The sequence below is a fragment of the Salmo trutta genome, chromosome 18 (genome assembly GCF_901001165.1).
Source record: "Salmo trutta chromosome 18, fSalTru1.1, whole genome shotgun sequence".
In the NCBI taxonomy this organism is placed as follows: Eukaryota; Metazoa; Chordata; class Actinopteri; order Salmoniformes; family Salmonidae; genus Salmo; species Salmo trutta.
In genome coordinates this window covers 1,874,403-1,893,593 of record NC_042974.1, presented here as the reverse complement: position 1 = coordinate 1,893,593, position 19,191 = coordinate 1,874,403, and the positions used below count along the sequence as shown (strand labels likewise).

The 19,191-nt window shown below is 43.6% G+C and overlaps 1 protein-coding gene across 1 annotated transcript; it reads right to left on the bottom strand.

Moving 5' to 3' along the window:
• Window positions 1-5,368: 5,368 nt before the first annotated feature.
• On the bottom strand, window positions 5,369-18,047 carry star2 (steroidogenic acute regulatory protein 2). The gene is made up of 7 exons (XM_029697488.1): window positions 17,919-18,047; window positions 16,836-16,967; window positions 16,487-16,626; window positions 14,200-14,355; window positions 11,439-11,623; window positions 11,116-11,209; window positions 5,369-5,591 (listed from the first exon to the last, which is right to left on the bottom strand). The coding sequence occupies exons 1-7, from the start codon at window positions 17,980-17,982 to the stop codon at window positions 5,418-5,420; spliced, it is 945 nt and encodes a 314-aa protein (XP_029553348.1). The 5' UTR covers window positions 17,983-18,047; the 3' UTR covers window positions 5,369-5,417.
• Between the last annotated feature and the right edge of the window lie 1,144 nt (window positions 18,048-19,191).

The window sequence follows — 19,191 nt, the reverse complement described above, 5'->3', positions numbered from 1 at the left end:
TGATTTGAAGTGAATTTAACAGGTGACATCAATAAGGGATCATCGCTTTCACCTGGTCAGTCTGACCACCTCCGGCTCTATCCAGGGACCCATTGTGTCTGGATATCTTCTTACAAGTTTAGATCTGTACAGTGAAGTGAAGCCATTTATATCATCCTTATCCCACACTCTAAAATCATTGACAGGTGGCCCCATTGACTTATGCCATCAATTTGTATCTTAAAATAAATACATCAATATTAGCTGTGAAATAATTTTCAGACAGGGAGAGACCAGGAAATGAGGTCACAATGCGGACAGTGGGCAGATAAGACATTTTAATGCCATGTGTAGACACTTTTCATAGAATATCCCAATCCGAATGTGGACAATATCAGGACACATGACATGTTAGCACTAGGTATTATAACGGTGGATTCTGAATGATGGTGGTGACGAGTTGTCGTGCAGAGTACCGCGTTATTGGAAACTCACACTGTTCTGCAGGCAGTATTGCCGGTTTTGACTAGATGGAGTACAGCAAACTTTTCGTAGTAAGGTTAGGATAACTTACGTAGCAAGTTAGGAGAATTAACATAGCAAGTTATGAGAATTAGGTTAAGGTTAGGAAAAGGGTTAGGGTTAAAAGTCACCTAAAATCAATGTGTTCGAGACCACTTAAAGTGAGATCGATTGAAGACCAAGACCGGAGAAAATGGAGCCACTCTACAAATGTTTACTAACCCAAACACAGTGGGGAACAATGGGCCTTCTACGCATTCAGAGAAGGGCTAAGGATGAATAAAATAAGGATTATAATAATGATAATTTTTGTATTGGTGAATTATACTATACATGCATTAAACTGCACCCATCTATTCTGCCAACAATGCCTTAGTGTACGTCATGTAATGCCGAGTCAAATATAACCTATTTTTAAAACCTCTCATGAAGTTGGTTATGTGGCATAAACTGGGAATTTTGATATTTTTGACTGACATGATTGTCTGTTTGTTTCATATCTGCAAAGTAGTTAACACTGTCAGTTCCACTTTAAGGTCAGAGGTTAATTTTGAGTGCTAAAAGTGACATGTTTTTTTTGCAAAGAGAAGGAATTGCTTAATGGTTGTGTTTTTTATTCTTCTGATTGGCACCTACTGGCTTATTATGTTAGAGTTTATGGACTGCTTATCCTTTAACATCATGCTGTCTGTGACTGCTGTCTTTCCATCAGCCCTATGCAGTGGTGTAGTGGTGCTTTAACATCGTGCTGTCTGTGACTGCTGTCTTTCCATCAGACCTATGCAGTGGTGTAGTGGTGCTTTAACATCGTGCTGTCTGTGACTGCTGTCTTTCCATCAGCCCTATGCAGTGGTGTAGTGGTGCTTTAACATCGTGCTGTCTGTGACTGCTGTCTTTCCATCAGACCTATCCAGTGATGTAGTGGTGCCTGGAGAAGTGGGTGCACTCTAATTTAGCCAAAAAGTTCCCAAACGGCCCGTCCAGCGGAGGATTGTTTTCACACGTGGTGTCTTTCCTATGTTTTCAGATTTTCACTCTCAAAATCACACCTTTTTTTAAATAGAAAAAATAAAAACGAGATTGTTTGAAGTCAACAACAATGCTTAAACCACATCAATCTGATTGGGTGGGTCTGTCAGGGCCCGGCTCCCCAGTGGGTGGGCCTGTCAGGGCCCGGCTCCCCAGTGGGTGGGCCTGTCAGGGCCTGGATCTCCAGTGGGTGGGCCTGTCAGGGCCTGGCTCCCCAGTGGATGGGCCTGTCAGGACCCGGCTCCCCAGTGGGTGGGCCTGTCAGGGCCCGGCTCCCCAGTGGGTGGGCCTGTCAGGGCCCGGCTCTCCAGTGGGTGGGCCTGTCAGGGCCCGGCTCCCCAGTGGGTGGGCCTGTCAGGGCCCGGCTCCCCAGTGGGTGGGCCTGTCAGGGCCCGGCTCTCCAGTGGGTGGGCCTGTCAGGGCCCGGCTCCCCAGTGGGTGGGCCTGTCAGGGCCCGGCTCTCCAGTGGGTGGGCCTGTCAGGGCCCGGCTCCCCAGTGGGTGGGCCTGTCAGGGCCCGGCTCCCCAGTGGGTGGGCCTGTCAGGGCCCGGCTCTCCAGTGGGTGGGCCTGTCAGGGCCCGGCTCCCCAGTGGGTGGGCCTGTCAGGGCCTGGCTCTCCAGTGGGTGGGCCTGTCAGGGCCTGGCTCCCCAGTGGGTGGGCCTGTCAGGGCCTGGCTCCCCAGTGGGTGGGCCTGTCAGGGCCCGGCTCCCCAGTGGGTGGGCCTGTCAGGGCCCGGCTCTCCAGTGGGTGGGCCTGTCAGGGCCCGGCTCCCCAGTGGGTGGGCCTGTCAGGGCCTGGCTCCCCAGTGGGTGGGCCTCTGTCCACCAAGGCTCATCCATGTCTACGTCCCTGATGCAAACAGCGCGTGATGACATCACAAATAGCCTACTAACCAACACTTCTGACTAAACGTTTTCCAACACCTGGTTTACTTACCCTTTGTTGCCTTAGTTAGCATTTACTGGTAGATTCATAAGTTGAAACGTCTTTCCTATCCTACCGGATACCGATGTCATTCTTCTGTGAGCTGCTCCATGCCAAAACCAGTTGACAGAGTCACACTCTTGCTGCGAGTACAAATGACAGAGTACAAATGTATCCGACACCGTACTACAACACTGCCTAAAACGCTACAATTGTCCCCGACGCTACTTGAACATATCTAGCCACAAACAGACCTGCCCTGAGAACAGCCTTTGTTTCCAATAAGGCTGCGTGTCCTGCAGCACTAAAACGATCATTAGAACAGCCGTTGTTTCCAATAAGGCTGCTTTTCCTCCATCACTAAAACAATCATTAGAACAGTGTTTGTTTCCAATAAGGCTGCTTGTCCTGCAGCACTAAAATGATCATTAGAACAGCGTTTGTTTCCAATAAGGCTGCTTGTCCTGCATCACTAAAACGATCATTAGAACAGCCTTTGTTTCCAATAAGGCTGCTTGTCCTGCAGCACGAAAACAATCATTAGAACAGCATTTCTTTCCAATAAGGCTGCTTGTCCTGCAGCACTAAAACAATCATTAGAACAGCGTTTCTTTCCAATAAGGCTGCTTGTCCTGCAGCACTAAAACAATCATTAATTAGAACAGCGTTTGTTTCCAATAAGACTGCTTGTCCTCCATCACTAAAACGATCATTAGAACAGCGTTTGTTTCCAATAAGGCTGCATGTCCTCCATCACTAAAACGATCATTAGAACAGCGTTTGTTTCCAATAAGGCTGCATGTCCTCCATCACTAAAACGATCATTAGAACAGCGTTTGTTTCCAATAAGGCTGCTTGTCCTGCAGCACTAAAACAATCATTAGAACAGTGTTTGTTTCCAATAAGGCTGCTTGTCCTCCATCACTAAAACGATCATTAGAGCAGCGTTTGTTTTCAATAAGACTGAATGTCATCCATCACTAAAACGATCATTAGAACAGCGTTTGTTTCCAATAAGACTGCATGTCCTCCATCACTAAAACGATCATTAGAACAGCGTTTGTTTCCAATAAGGCTGCATGTCCTCCATCACTAAAACGATCATTAGAACAGCGTTTGTTTCCAATAAGGCTGCATGTCCTCCATCACTAAAACGATCATTAGAACAGCGTTTGTTTCCAATAAGGCTGCATGTCCTCCATCACTAAAACGATCATTAGAACAGCGTTTGTTTCCAATAAGGCTGCATGTCCTCCATCACTAAAACATATATTTTTCCTCCTCTTCTCTGTGCTTTATTAACATTGTATTTATGAAATGGAAATGTAAAAAGAGGAGTGTTTTTGAAAATACTCTGCTGGAAACAATATTTGAAGACATGAAGGTTATTTCCTTTTCCTGTCCAGAATGCACCACACCATACTGTACAGTCAGCTACTAATATTGCATCTGATAGTAGACTGAAAGGCATTTCTTTTGGAGGTGTTTCAGGCAGTTGCAGACTTACAGAAGACATAGAAAATACATAGTCATGAGGTTTGTGTGGTTTATTATTATATATATATATATTTAAATGTAACCTTTATTTAACCAGGCAAGTCAGTTAAGAACAAATTCTTATTTACAATGAGGGCCTACACCGGCCAAACCCGGGCGGCGCTGGGCCAATTGTACGCCGCCCTATGGGACTCCTAATCACGGCCAATTGTGATACAGCCTGGACACTGGTACAGTATATTATTCATGAATTCCTATTATGAGCTCAGCTTGTTCTCTCAGACGGGCAGACCCGTGTGTGTGTGTGTGTGTGTGTGTGTGTGTGTGTGTGTGTGTGTGTGTGTGTGTGTGTGTGTGTGTGTGTGTGTGTGTGTGTGTGTGTGTGTGTGTGTGTGTGTGTGTGTGTGTGTGTGTGTGTGTGTGTGTGTGTGTGTGTGTGTGTGTGTGTGTGTGTGTGTGTAATTATTTTGCTATGTAGCGGTGTAGCTAACTACAGGAACTACACACTACTGTTTTACCATGTAGCGGTGTAGCTAACTACTGGAACTGCACACTACTGTTTTACCATGTAGCGGTGTAGCTAACTACAGGAACTACACACTACTGTTTTACCATGTAGCGGTGTAGCTAACTACTGGAACTGCACACTACTGTTTTACCATGTAGCGGTGTAGCTAACTACTGGAACTACACACTACTGTTTTACCATGTAGCGGTGTAGCTAACTACTGGAACTACACACTACTGTTTTACCATGTAGCGGTGTAGCTAACTACTGGAACTACACACTACTGTTTTGGCAAAAATAAAATATGGCTAAAGTAGGCAATCATTTACTGTCTTTTTCAGCATGCCACCTGCCTAATTTTCATTTGAAATGTTGTTTTGGGGTCTTTAACAGGCGGCAAAATTACACATTCTGTTAAGATATGAACCCAAAGTGATCTATTCTTGCAATGTGTAGTCTATGACATTTCAGATTAAGATATGATACTTTTTCACAAAGTAGTTTGGATGGAGTGAGCTTTAGTGCAGCTTAACTTATTCCCGTGTGAAGTAATTGGTAGCTTGGTAAACTATATATTCAGAGTAGCTTCAACCAACACTTCCTGTGTGTGTGTGTGTGTGTGTGTGTGTGTGTGTGTGTGTGTGTGTGTGTGTGTGTGTGTGTGTGTGTGTGTGTGTGTGTGTGTGTGTGTGTGTGTGTGTGTGTGTGTGTGTGTGTGTGTGTGTGTAGATGTGTGTGTCTGTCACACACCCTGAAAGAGAGGGCACCCTGGCATGTCTTCACAGCGGTGGGTGGCTATCCTCTGGGTGTCTGGGTGCTCCTAGTGAAAGGCCAGAACCAGCCTGCAGATGGTTCTGACTCTCTGTGTGTGTGTGTGTGTGAATGGCAGCCAGGTCCTTCAGTCTCTCTCTAAGTCTCTCTCTCTCTCTGTCTCTACTCCCAAGCACTCAACTCCAGTTAGTGTGTGTCAGAGAGTGTGTGCGGTGGTTGTCTGGCTCTAGACACTGTGGGAGCATGGTGGTTTGTGTGTCGCTGAGTAGGTCCCTCGGCCAGCCGTCTGCGCAGACACCGGGTGAAATCCACCTGCGCTCGCGGCAAAGCTTGATTGACGATTGACTTTGGCAGCCAGCCCTGAAAATACAGTACATACATATTCAATCTTCAAATCAAATCACATTTTATTAGTCACATGCACAGAATACAACAGGTGTACACCTTACAGTGAAATGCTTACTTACAAGCCCTTAACCAACAATTCAGTTTTAAGAAAATACCTAAAACAAAGTAAAAGATATGAATAACAAATAATTAAAGAGCAGCAGTAAATAACAATAGCGGGGCTATATACAGGGGGTACCGTTGTCGAGGTAATTGAGGTAATATGCACATGTAGGTAAAGTTATTAAAGTGATTATGCATAGATAATAACAGAAACCCCAAACAACATCTATGTTAGAAACGGGCACACATACATACATACATACATACATACATACATACATACATACATACATACATACATACATACATACATACATACATACATACATAATTATTCGCTCCTATGGCCTATTTATTGCCTACCTCCTCATGCCATTTGCACACACTGTATATAGACTTCCTTTTTTTCTACTGTGTCATTGACTTGTTTATTGTGTTATTGGCTTGTTTATTGTTTACTCCATGTGTAACTCTGTGTTGTTGTCTGTGTCACACTGCTTTGCTTTATCTTGGCCAGGTCGCAGTTGTAAATGAGAACTTGATCAACTAGTCTGCCTGGTTAAATAAAGGTGAAATAAATAAAAAAAAATTAAAATAAATAAATACAGTGCATTCGGAAAGTATTCAGACCCCTTGACTTTTTCCACATTTTGTTACGTTACGGCCTAATTCTAAAATGGATTAAATCAAAATTGTCCTCAATCTACACACAATACCCCATAACGACAAAGTGAAACAGGTTTAAAAAATGTTTTTAATATATTTACATAAGAATTCAGACCCTTTGCTATGAGACATGAAATTGAGCTCAGGTGCATCCTGTTTCCATTGATCATCCTTGAGATTTTTCTACAACTTGATTGGAGTCCACCTGTGGTAAATTCAATTGATTGGACATGATTTGGAAAGGCACACACCTGTCTATTTGAGTCCACCTGTCTATATAAGGTCCCACAGTTGACAGTGCATGTCAGAGCAAAAATCAAGCCATGAGGTCGAAGGAATTGCGTGTAGAGCTCCAAGACAGGATTGTGTCGAGGCACAGATCTGGGGAAGGGCACCAAAACAATTCTGCAGCATTGAACATCCCCAAGAACACAGTGGCCTCCATCATTCTTAAATGGAAGAAGTTTGGAACCACCAAGACTCTTCCTAGAGCTGGCTGCCCGGCCAAACTGAGCAATCAGGGGAGAAGGGCCTTGGTCAGGGAGGTGACCAAGAACCCGATAGTCACTCTGACAGAGCTCCAGAGTTCCTCTGTGGAAATGGGAGAACCTTCCAGAAGGATAACCATCTCTGCAGCACTCCACCAATCAGGCCTTTATGGTAGAGTGGCCAGACATAAGCCACTCCTCAGTAAAAGACACATGACAGCTCGCTTGGAGATGGCCAAAAGGTACCTAAAGTTCTCTCAGACCATGAAAAACAAGATTCTCTGGTCTGATGAAACCAAGGTTGAAGTCTTTGGCCTGAATGCCAAGTGTCACGTCTGGAAGAAACCTTGCACCATCCCTACGGTGAAGCATGTGGGGATGTTTTTCAGTAGCAGGGATTGGGAGACTAGTCAGGATCGAGGGAAAGATGAACAGAGCAAAGTACAGAGAAGTCCAGAGCGTTCAGGACCCTCAGACTGGGATGAAGGTTCACCTTCCAACAGGATAACGACCCTAAGCACACGGCCAAGATAATGTAGGAGTGGCTTCGGGACAAGTCTCTAAATGTCCTTGAGTTGCCCAGCCAGAGCCCGGACTTGAGCCTGATCGAACATCTCTGGCATGACCTGAAAATAGCTGTGCACCGACGCTCCCAATCCAACCTGACAGAGCTTGAGAGGATCGGCAGAGAAGAATGGGAGAAACTCCCCAAATACAGGTGTGCCAAGCTTGTAGCGTCATACCTAAGAAGATTCAAGGCTGTAATCTCTGCCAAAGGTGCTTCAACAAAGTACTGGGTAAAGGGTCTGAATACTTACAGAAATGTGATATTTCAGGTTTTTTTTGTTATAAATTAGTAAAGAAAATCTAAAAACCTGTTTTTGCTTTGTCATTATGAGGTATTGTGTGTAGATTGATGAGAAAAAAATAACAATTTAATATATTTTAGAATAAGACTGTAACCTAACAAAATGTGGAAAAAGTCAAGGGGTCTGAATATTTTCAGAAGGAACTGTACTGTTCATACATACAGTGGCAGTGAGAGCAGCGCTCTAATGAAGGTAGACCATATCTCACTATATGTGTAAATTAGGTGTCATCATGGTGATGAAGGTAGACCATGTCTCATCCTATGTGTAAATGAGGTGTCATCGTGGGGATGAAGGTAGACCATATCTCACTATATGTGTAAATTAGGTGTCATCATGGTGATGAAGGTAGACCATGTCTCATCCTATGTGTAAATGAGGTGTCATCATGGTGAAAGGATTGGAACATTAATTTGTATTTGTCTTGTTTAGTCTTATGAAAAATGTTAAAGTGCACGCTATGCCAGCCGTGAAGCCTTCTGCTGCTTCAGTGGTGGTCCAGTCCCTGCACAGCAGCATTTGTGTGCTTGCATTTCATTGAATGGTCTTGCTTGATCAGACATGTTCTCTAAGGAAGTTCTATAACGTATCAGTACAGCAGTCTTAGCAACCTGAAGACCTATATATAGAAGGTTCCAGCAGCTGAAAGTGACAGGTCATTTCCTGTGAAACATCATGCTTAGCTTCATTTGACAGAAAGTGTTTAGAGAAAGATGTTGCTGCCAACCCTAATGGCAGCAGCAGGAGCCAGGTGTGTGTGTGTGTGTGTGTGTGTGTGTGTGTGTGTGTGTGTGTGTGTGTGTGTGTGTGTGTGTGTGTGTGTGTGTGTGTGTGTGTGTGTGTGTGTGTGTGTGTGTGTGTGTGTGTGTGTGTGTGTGTGTGTGTGTGTGTGTGTGTGTGTGTGTGTGTGTGTGTGTGTGTGTGTGTGTGTGTGTGTGTGTGTGTGTGTGAAACCCCTATTGGCAAATGCATCTGACAGCAAAACATGTTGATATTTTGAGCTTGTAGAGGATGGAGGAGCAGCTTTAGCTGTGGTGTGATGAAAGACTCTATCTGTGTCACCAAAGCGTTACTTGAGCTGACATAAGCAATGTTTACCGTGAATGCAGTCTCTGCTAAAGTGGGAACATTGACTGACTGCTATAGCTACAGGTCATTTTTGTTATTATTTAAATGTTTTATTTCACCTTTATTTAACCAGGTAGGCCGGTTGAGAACAAGTTCTCATTTACAACTGCGACCTGGCCAAGATAAAGCAAAGCAGTGCGACAAAAACAACAACACAGAGTTACACATAAACAACATACAGTCAATAACACAATAGAAAAATATATGTACAGTGTGTGCAAATGTAGAAGATTAGGGAGGTAAGGCAATAAATAGGCCATAGAGGTGAAATAATTACAATTTAGCATTAACACTGGAGTGATAGATGTGCAGATGATGATGTGCATGTAGAGATACTGGGGTGCAAAGGAGCAAAAAGATAAATAACAATATGGGGATGAGGTAGTTGGGTGTGCTATTTACAGATGGTCTGTGTACAGGTGCAGTGATCGGTAAGCTGCTCAGATAGCTGATGCTTAAATGTAGAGAGGGAGATATAAGTCTTCAGCTTCAGTGATTTTTGCAATTCGTTCCAGTCATTGGCTGCAGAGAACCAGAAGGAAAGGCGGCCAAAGCAGGTGTTGGCTTTGGGGATGACCAGTGAGATATACCTGCTGGAGCGCGTGCTACCTGTGGGTGTTGCTATGGTGACCAGTGAGCTGAGATAAGTTGGGGCTTTACCTAGCAAAGACTTACAGATGACCTGGAGCCAGTGGGTTTGGTGACGAATATGTAGCGAGGGCCAGCCAACGAGAGCATACAGGTCGCAGTGGTGGGTAGTATATGGGGCTTTGGTGACAAAATGGATGGCACTGTGATAGTAAACTGGATGTCTGAGTAGAGTGTTGGAGGCTATTTTGTAAATGTCATCGCCAAAGTCAAGGATCTGTAGAATAATCAGTTTTACGAGGGTATGTTTGGCAGCATGAGTGAAGGATGCTTTGTTGTGAAATAGGAAGCCGATTCTAGATTTAATTTTGGATTAGAGATGCTTAATGTGAGTCTGGAAGGAGAGTTTACAGTCTAACCAGACACCTAGATATTTGTAGTTGTCCACATATTCTAAGTCAGAACCGTCCAGAGTAGTGATGCTAGTCGGGCAGTTGGGTACGGGCAGCAATCGGTTGAAGTTTTACTAGCATTTAAAAGCAGTTGGAGGCCACGTACAGAGTGTTGTATGGCATTGAAGCTCATTTGGAGGTTTATTAACACAGTGTCCAAAGAAGGGCCAGATGTATACAGAATGGTGTCTGTGCAGAGGTGGATCAGAGAATCACCAGCAGCAAGAGCGACATCATTGATATATACAGAGAAAAGAGTTGGCCCAAGAATTGAACCCTGTGGCACCCCCATAAAGACTGCCAGAGGTCTGGACAACTGGCCCTCCGATTTGACACACTGAACTCTATCAGAAAAGTAGTTGGTGAACCAGGCGAGGCAATCATTTGAGAAGCCAAGGCTATTAATGCGGTGATTGACAGAGTCGAAAGCCTTGGCCAGGTCGATGAAGAAGGCTGCACAGTACTGTCTTTTATCGAGGGCGGTTATGATATCGTTTAGGACCTTGAGCGTGGCTGAGGTGCACCCATGACCAGCTCGGAAACCAGATTGCATAGTGGAGAAGGTACGGTGGGATTCGAAATGGTCGGTGATCTGTTTGTTAACTTGGCTTTCAAAGATTTTAGAAAGGCAGGGCAGGATGGATATAGGTCTGTAGCAGTTTGGCTCTAGAGTGTCTCCCCCTTTGAAGAGGGGGATGACCGTGGCAGCTTTCCAATCTTTTTGTGGTTCTCAGACGATACAAAAGAGAGGTTGACCAGGCTAGTAATAGGGGTTGCAACAATTGTGGCGGATCATTTTAGAAAGAGAGGGTCCAGATTGTCTAGCCCAGCTGATTTGTACTGGTCCAGGTTTTGCAGCTCTTTCAGAACATCAGCTGTCTGTATTTGGGTGAAGGAGAAGTGATTTTCACAGCAGCTTTAGTCGTTGATGGTAGCCTTGAATATCAATTCAAACCTCCTCTTAAGTAGCCTGAGGGCCAGTCTGTTAGTGTGATATGTCATATGAACATGTTTGGCATGACAATGAATGACAAGGAGTCGGCACAATAGCACAAACAGACTGGCACTCAGGCTACTTAAAGGGGAGGTTTGAATTGATATTCATGATCTAAACTGACGTGATGACATCCTAGTCCATGTGTAGCCTAACAAGTTGGGGTCAATCAATTTGAATTCAAGTCACTCAATTCAGGCAGTGGATACGAAATTAAAGTTGATAAAAAAAAAAGAAAAGAAAATCTACCTTGACATCCATGTTGAGGAGCCACGTAAAGTGGCTCCTGCCTGTGTCGTCTGCCAGGGGCTCGATGACAATACACGTTGGTCCGTCCTCCGCTCTGTTCAGATCAAGTAAACAAAATCACTCATTAAAACTCTATTAACAATGTAATGAATAGAAACCTACAGCATGATTATTAACTGAACCTAAAATAACCTTTATATCAAATAACCTTTGCAATGGCCCTTCTGTGACAGCATGAGCCATAAACAGGCTTTGGTCCAAGCGCACCCTCTATCCAACTCTATGAGCCAGGCTTATCCGAGCAAAGCCGGTGTTCTTGTTACCTGACGAAGCCTTTCTGAGGAGGGAAGGACTCCAGGTGTGTGGCTGCTCCCCCCAGATAGATACATGACTCCTGTCTGGAGAAGTGTCTCACACTCAGGAAGTCTCTCTGGCCTATCAGGTTGCCGGCTGTCTCTGCTGACACCTCGTGCGTAACCATGGTTTCCGGGCCAGCTTGCTTTAGAACCTTCAACACAAGAGACAGACTGACAATACAATATCATTTACTGTACTGCTATGTGTCCCAAATAGGACCATATTCCCTATATGGTGCACTGCTTTCTCATGTCACAACTAGTGCACTGTATAGGGAGTAGGATGCCAGTTGGGACGAAGGCTTTATAATGCCAGCTGAAGACACAGGATCTGCCGTAGCAGTTTGTTCTTCCCTCATCAGAATGTCACCAGACAAGTGTGATATCCTGGTGTTGTAAAGACTATCGACGCTGTGTGGTCCACATCTACCGTAAAACTATTGACTATCAACTATCGACACTGTGTGGTCCACATCTACTGTAAAACTAGCGACACTATCAACTATCGACGCTGTGTGGTCCACATCTACCATAAAACTATTGACTATTGACACTGTATGGTCCACGTCACTATCAACTATCGACGCTGTGTGGTCCACATCTACCGTAAAACTATTGACACTATCGACTATTGACACTGTGTGGTCCACATCTACCGTAAAACTATCGACTATTGACACTGTGTGGTCCACGTCTACCATAAAACTATCGACTGTTGACACTGTGTGGTCCACGTCTACCGTAAAACTATTGACTATTGACACTGTATGGTCCACGTCTACCGTAAAACTATCGACTATTGACACTGTGTGGTCCACGTCTACCGTAAAACTATCGACTGTTGACACTGTGTGGTCCACGTCTACCGTAAAACTATCGACTGTTGACACTGTGTGGTCCACGTCTACCGTAAAACTATCGACTATTGACACTGTGTGGTCCACGTCTACCGTAAAACTATTGACTATTGACACTGTATGGTCCACGTCTACCGTAAAACTATCGACTATTGACACTGTGTGGTCCACGTCTACCGTAAAACTATTGACTATTGACACTGTGTGGTCCACGTCTACCGTAAAACTATTGACTATTGACACTGTGTGGTCCACGTCTACCGTAAAACTATCGACTATTGACACTGTGTGGTCCACGTCTACCGTAAAACTATTGACTATTGACACTGTATGGTCCACGTCTACCGTAAAACTATCGACTATTGACACTGTGTGGTCCACGTCTACCGTAAAACTATCGACTATTGACACTGTGTGGTCCACGTCTACCGTAAAACTATCGACTGTTGACACTGTGGTCCACGTCTACCATAAAACTTCAGTTCATAGCCCGGGTGGTTATTTGCTTAATTCACTGAATACATCAGGCCCTTATTAGAGACAGGCTTCTATTTGAGCCAGGTGTTTATTTCCTTAATGCATACAGCTTTTGCTCATTTGCATTGTTAATTGTTTAATTCCAGCATTCACTTCCAGTATTTTAATCCATGTATTCATTTCCTGCACTGATGTGTTATCATTTACACACTGTGTCACGTTTCTTGTTTCAGTATGCCTCTATAAAAATATATATTATTCTCCTATTTGACCGTGCATTTTCTGCAGTTCTTACTTTCGCCACTAGAAGGCGGACTGACAATTTCTGGGGGTCTGTAGTCCTGAAGTTGTTGACTGTTTTATGCTTACCTAATTTTTAACAAGTGATTACTGAATTATTTAAACCCCTATAGTCGATTGACACACCAGTACGTCAATCTAAGTAACACAATAAACAATTCCCCATCATAATCTCCAGTTTAAGCTAGAGATTTGGTATCTGTTTTTTTGTATGGAATGCGTCTCAATCCGCCAATGTCGCACTTCCGCGTCTGCGGTGGAAGGTGGCAGAGCTAGAGCGGTGTTTGTCAAACCATGAGACAACCCCACAAAATCGGTCTTCTCAAGAAAATGTCTGTAGCGTCGGAACGCTCTATGACCCCAACAAATGTCAGGGGACTCGTCTGAAGTCAGTACCATCGATGTGCTTATAATAGCAAAGGCCAAATTTAGTATTTTCTCAAATAATTTTGTTATATATTTTTTTACACCTAAAGGGGTCCTAAAATTCAAAATAAAAAAGCTGAATGATCCATAGTGTGCCCATCGTAAAACAATTCCATATGTCAGCTTAGATGAGTCTGCTTATCTTGATGTTGTTTTCTTTTATTCATAATATTTTATTGAAGAAGAAATATAAACAATATTTTTTTTTAAATAATTTGCAGTCACGTTGCTTTTTTATTTATTTGTTTACCCCTAATCCTTCAGAACATTCCCTGTTGATCCCCGACCCCCTCCCTGTTTCCCACCCTTCCTAATGCCTCCCGGTCCCCCCACCCCTAAAATCACAGAGAAAAAAGGATAAATAAATAAACAAAGTAATACAAATAAAATAACAATAATAATAATAGGTATTATAATAATAGCATTAATAATAGTTTTAGAAACACCTTATTACAAATATGTACCAATTTACAGACCATAATACACATACTTAGCAGATAAATAGTATTCCAGTTGGATAATAACACATGTGTATATGTAGAATAACATTCTAAAGGATGCCATAATAGATGGAGACCAAGGAGAACAGAAGATCAATGATTTCCTAAGGGGGAGGTGTTAAGATTACACATTGACCAACAACTACCCTACTATGATGGACCAGTTACCTTGATGTTTTTGATGCTTGGGTTCCACTGGTGCATCTCCTCCACCTTCCACAGGATGTGATGTATCTCTTCTGGGGTGGCGTCTAACACAGTCTCCAGTCTGAAGACTTTCCTGTCCCCAGACAACACTTTACTGTAGATCACATCCCCGTTCTCCTACGACAGACATTTACAGGAAATGTTGTAATGTGGCATCCTTATGATTTCCTTTAACAACACAGTTTCAAGAAGGTTTCTAATGATGTCCTGATTTTCTATAGAACACAGTTACTGTACGTTCTCTTGTGATAGTCTTTCTACTTCATTTGGTCTTGAGATTACAGAACATTTCTCTACTCCAGAGTTACAACGTTTTGGTAGTGTGGCATCTACGAAGGGAAAACCAGCCACGTCGCGGACACTAACGTCTTGCTTCCGGTCAAGCTAAACACCTTCTTTGCCCGCTTTGAGGTTAACACAGTGCCACCCACGCAGCCCGCTACCAAAGACTGCTTTTCATTGACTTTAGCCCCGCCCTGTGCAACTGGATCCTGGACTTCCTGACGGGCCGCCCCCCAGGTAGTGAAGGTAGGAACAACACTTTCACTTCGCTGATCCTCAACACAAGGGTGCGTGCTCAGCCCCCTCCTCTACTCCCTGTTCACCCATGACTGCGTGGCCACAAACGGCTGCAACTCAGTCATCGAGTTTGCAGATGACACAACAGTAGTAGGCCTGATTACCAATAATGACAAGACAGCCTACTGGGGGGAGGTGAGGGCCCTGCGAGTGTGGTGCCAGGAAAATAACCTCTCTCTCAATGTCGACAAAACAAAGGAGCTGATTGTGGACTTCAGGAAACAGCAGAGGGAGCACGCCCCTATCCACATCGACGGTATCACAGTGGAGCAGGTGTAAAGCTTCAAGTTCCTCAACATACACATCACTGACGATCTGAAATTTGGCTTGGCACCTAAAACCCTCACAAACTTCTATAGATGCACAATTGAGAGCATCCTGTCGGGCTGTATCACAGCCTGATACGGCAACTGCATGGCTCTCAACCGCAGGGCTCTCCAGAGGATAGTGCAGTCTGCCCAATGCATCACCGGGGGCAAACTACCTGCCCTCCAGGGCACCTACAGCATCCGACATCACAGGAAGGCCAAAAAGATCATCAAGGACAATAACCAACCAAGCCACTGCCTGTTCACCCCATTATCATCCAGAAGGCAAGGTCAGTACAGGTGCATCAAAGCTGGGACCAAGAGACTGAAAAACAGCTTCTATCTCAAGGCCATCAGACTGTTAAACAGCCATCACTAGGCTGCTTCCACCCCATTATGTAACCCTGGCCACTTTAATAATGGAACAATAGTGACTTTTAATAATGTTTACATATTTTTGCTTTATCAAATAAAATGTTAAATCTCATATGTATATACTGTATGCTATTCTACTGTATTTTAGTCTATGCCACTCCGACGTTGTTCATCCTAATATTTATATGTTTCCATTCTTTTACCTTTAGATTTGTGTGTATTGTGTGTATTGTTGTGAATTGTTAGATATTACTGCACTGTTGGAGCTAGAAACACAAGCATTTCGCTACACCCGCAATAACATCTGATAAATATGTGTATGTGTGACCAATAAAATTTCGATTTGATTTGATATGAATATTACCGCTACAAGGTTTCCATGGTAATAGCTATTTAGATGAAGTTTTCCTAAATGTCAAAGTAACGGAAAGAGAAAGTTTGGATATGTGGCATTAGTATGCAGCTTTACAACACACCGTTTCAGAAAGCAGAAGAGTAACTGCTGCATTTGGAACAGCTACTGGGTTCCTTATTAAATAACGAATAACACATTTGGTTCTGGGTTCTGAGATTATGGAAAGTGCATTTTTCTCCTACAAGGCAAAAAGTTCCCTACTTAACTAAATTGAATGCACAGGCTGTAAATTGCTTTGGATTAAGAACGTCTGCTAAGTGACTAAAATGTAAAATGTTAGAAAGTTAGAAATTGTGGCAACAGTATGCAGCACAAAGTGCCCATGTCAATTATATTTGAAGGGTTTTGAAGACAGGATATCCTTGTCCTATATGACAGTTTGGTGGTTTGGCATCAGTACAAGGTTTCCATAGCAATAGCTTTTTTTTGGAGATTGAAAAGATATGCATGAACACATGGAGCAACATATTTTAAAGGGGAAATACAGGATGGTTTGACAAAAATCTATATACAAATCCCGGATTGCCTCTTTAATCAACGATGATGTATGGATGTATGGATGATGCACTACCTCTGTGAGTTCTGTTTTCCATCCGTTCTTATCCTCAACAATGTCCAGAGCCTTGGTCAGCGCCTCGTGCCCACGTCTTATGTACAGCAGCTCCTCCTCTTTCAACGGGACTGGGTTGACTACCTCTCTTCTGGAGCTCTCTGTAACAAGTTTACATACACACAGCAGCACTCACTTTATTCAGTTCTATTTGAAGCTGTTTAATATTCAATGGTCAGTACAAGTTATAGTAAAAAGTAATGCCCTTGAAAATATGTAATTATAACTAAAATAAGGGAAGTTTGTGCTCTGTGTAAAATAATAATGTAATTGAAAATGTGTGCAACTTGTGTATCATCGTCAGGCTTACCACTGTGTTGATGCTGAGCGGTGCCAGTCTGCCAACCCACATGGCTGGTCCATGTTGGTAGTTGGGTCTGCCCATTCCTCTGCATGTGAGCTAGCTCCTGGCCGATCGCTGCGATAGCTCGCCGTTGCAGTCCTGTCGTAGGATGACAATAATAACAACAGTCAGCTTTCATTTGTAGAGCACATTTCATATAGCCTGGTCCCAGATCTGTTATCTCCTTCTATAACCTGGTCCCAGATCTGTTGTCTCCTTCTATAGCCTGGTCCCAGATCTGTTGTCTCCTACTATAACCTGGTCCCAGATCTGTTGTCTCCTTCTATAGCCTGGTCCCAGATCTGTTGTCTCCTTCTATAGCCTGGTCCCAGATCTGTTGTCTCCTTCTATAGCCTGGTCCCAGATCTGTTGTCTCCTTCTATAGCCTGGTCCCAGATCTGTTGTCTCCTACTATAACCTGGTCCCAGATCTGTTGTCTCCTTCTATAACCTGGTCCCAGATCTGTTGTCTCCTTCTATAGCCTGGTCTCAGATCTGTTGTCTCCTTCTATAGCCTGGTCCCAGATCTGTTGTCTCCTATTATAACCTGGTCTCAGATCTGTTTGTTCTCTTGTTAACCCCATTGCTCATTATCAAGCCAAACATGTTTAGCATGACACAGACTGCCGCTCAGGCTGCATTTGATCCATTCTGCAAGTCAAAGTGTTGTACACTTTGATGAGGACTTCTCAGGATTTCTCTCCACAAACTAAGACTACTACTAGTCACAGCCAAGACGCCATTAACAGCAACAATAGATAACTCCATCCAGATGCACGTGCACTGGCTGGTCCCAGATCTGTTTGTGCTGTCTTGCAATGGCCATAGGAGGGAATTGGCAAGGCGGCACTAACTGATCTGGGACCAGGCTATGTGTAGTGTGCAAGACACGGTAATCCTACAATCTAAGGAATGAGAGAAAATGTATGCATCTCTTCAGGCCTGCATCCAAAATGGCCCCCTGTAGTGCCCTGGTCAAAAATAATGCACTATATAGGGAATAGGGAGCCACTTAGGACATAACCAAGATGATATAGTTGTATGTGTTTACCTGCCATGGTCCTGAGGTGAGGGTAGGAGATTCCACAGCAGAGCTTCACCACGGCAGGCAGCATACTGTAACGTTGGTGACAGCGACGGCAGCTTGAGTGTGCCAGGCTCCAGGCTTTATAGGACCTCTGAAGGACAAGAGAGGAGATAAGGGTTAGAGGATAGGATTGTAAACTGAATTCTGGCCCCAAGGTTGCTGTTAGAGAGACACACACACAGCTGCTTCCAATAGAGGTATTTTATGTGTGCTTCTAAAAAGGAGAGAATAAATCGTGAGGATCCATGTACACAATAATAAATCCACAACCATTATCAGAATGACAAGTCTACATATAGGACGGCCTGTATTCTAGTGAAGGTTCATCCTATATAACTACTGCAGAATGACAAGTCTACATATAGGACGGCCTGTATTCTAGTGAAGGTTCATCCTATATAACTACTGCAGAATGACAAGTCTACATATAGGATGGCCTGTATTCTAGTGAAGGTTCATCCTATATAACTACTGCAGAATGACAAGTCTACATATAGGACGGCCTGTATTCTAGTGAAGGTTCATCCTATATAACTACTGCAGAATGACAAGTCTACATATAGGACGGCCTGTATTCTAGTGAAGGTTCATCCTATATAACTACTGCAGAATGACAAGTCTACATATAGGACGGCCTGTATTCTAGTGAAGGTTCATCCTATATAACTACTGCAGAATGACAAGTCTACATATAGGATGGCCTGTATTCTAGTGAAGGTTCATCCTATATAACTACTGCAGAATGACAAGTCTGCATATAGGACGGCCTGTATTCTAGTGAAGGTTCATCCTATATAACTACTGCAGAATGACAAGTCTGCATATAGGATGGCCTGTATTCTAGTGAAGGTTCATCCTATATAACTACTGCAGAATGAAACACTGAAATATCACATTTACATAAGTATTCAGACCCTTTACTCAGTACTTTGTTGAAGCACCTTTGGCAGCGATTACAGACTCGAGTCTTCCTGGATATGACGCTACAAGCTTGGCACACCTGTATTTGGGGAGTTTCTCCCATTCTTCTCTGCAGATCCTCTCAAGCTTTGTCAGGTTGGATGGGGAGCGTCGCTGCAAAGCTATTTTCAGGACTCTTCAGAGATGTTAAATCGGATTCAAGTCCAGCTCTGGCTGGGCCACTCAAGGACATTCAGAGACTTGTTTTGTCATTATGGGGTATTGTGTGTAGATTGATGAGGGGAAAAAAATATTTGATCAATTTTAGAATAAGGAA

Coding starts and splice junctions, on each gene's coding strand:
- star2 (XM_029697488.1), bottom strand. CDS start 17,982: ATGCTGCCTGCCGTGGTGAAGCTCTGCTGTGGAATCTCCTACCCTCAC. Junction 11,210..11,438: donor CCTCAGAAAGGCTTCGTCAG/GTAACAAGAACA, acceptor TGATCTGAACAG/AGCGGAGGACGGACCAACGT. Junction 5,592..11,115: donor TCCTCAACATGGATGTCAAG/GTAGATTTTCTT, acceptor CTGTATTTTCAG/GGCTGGCTGCCAAAGTCAAT.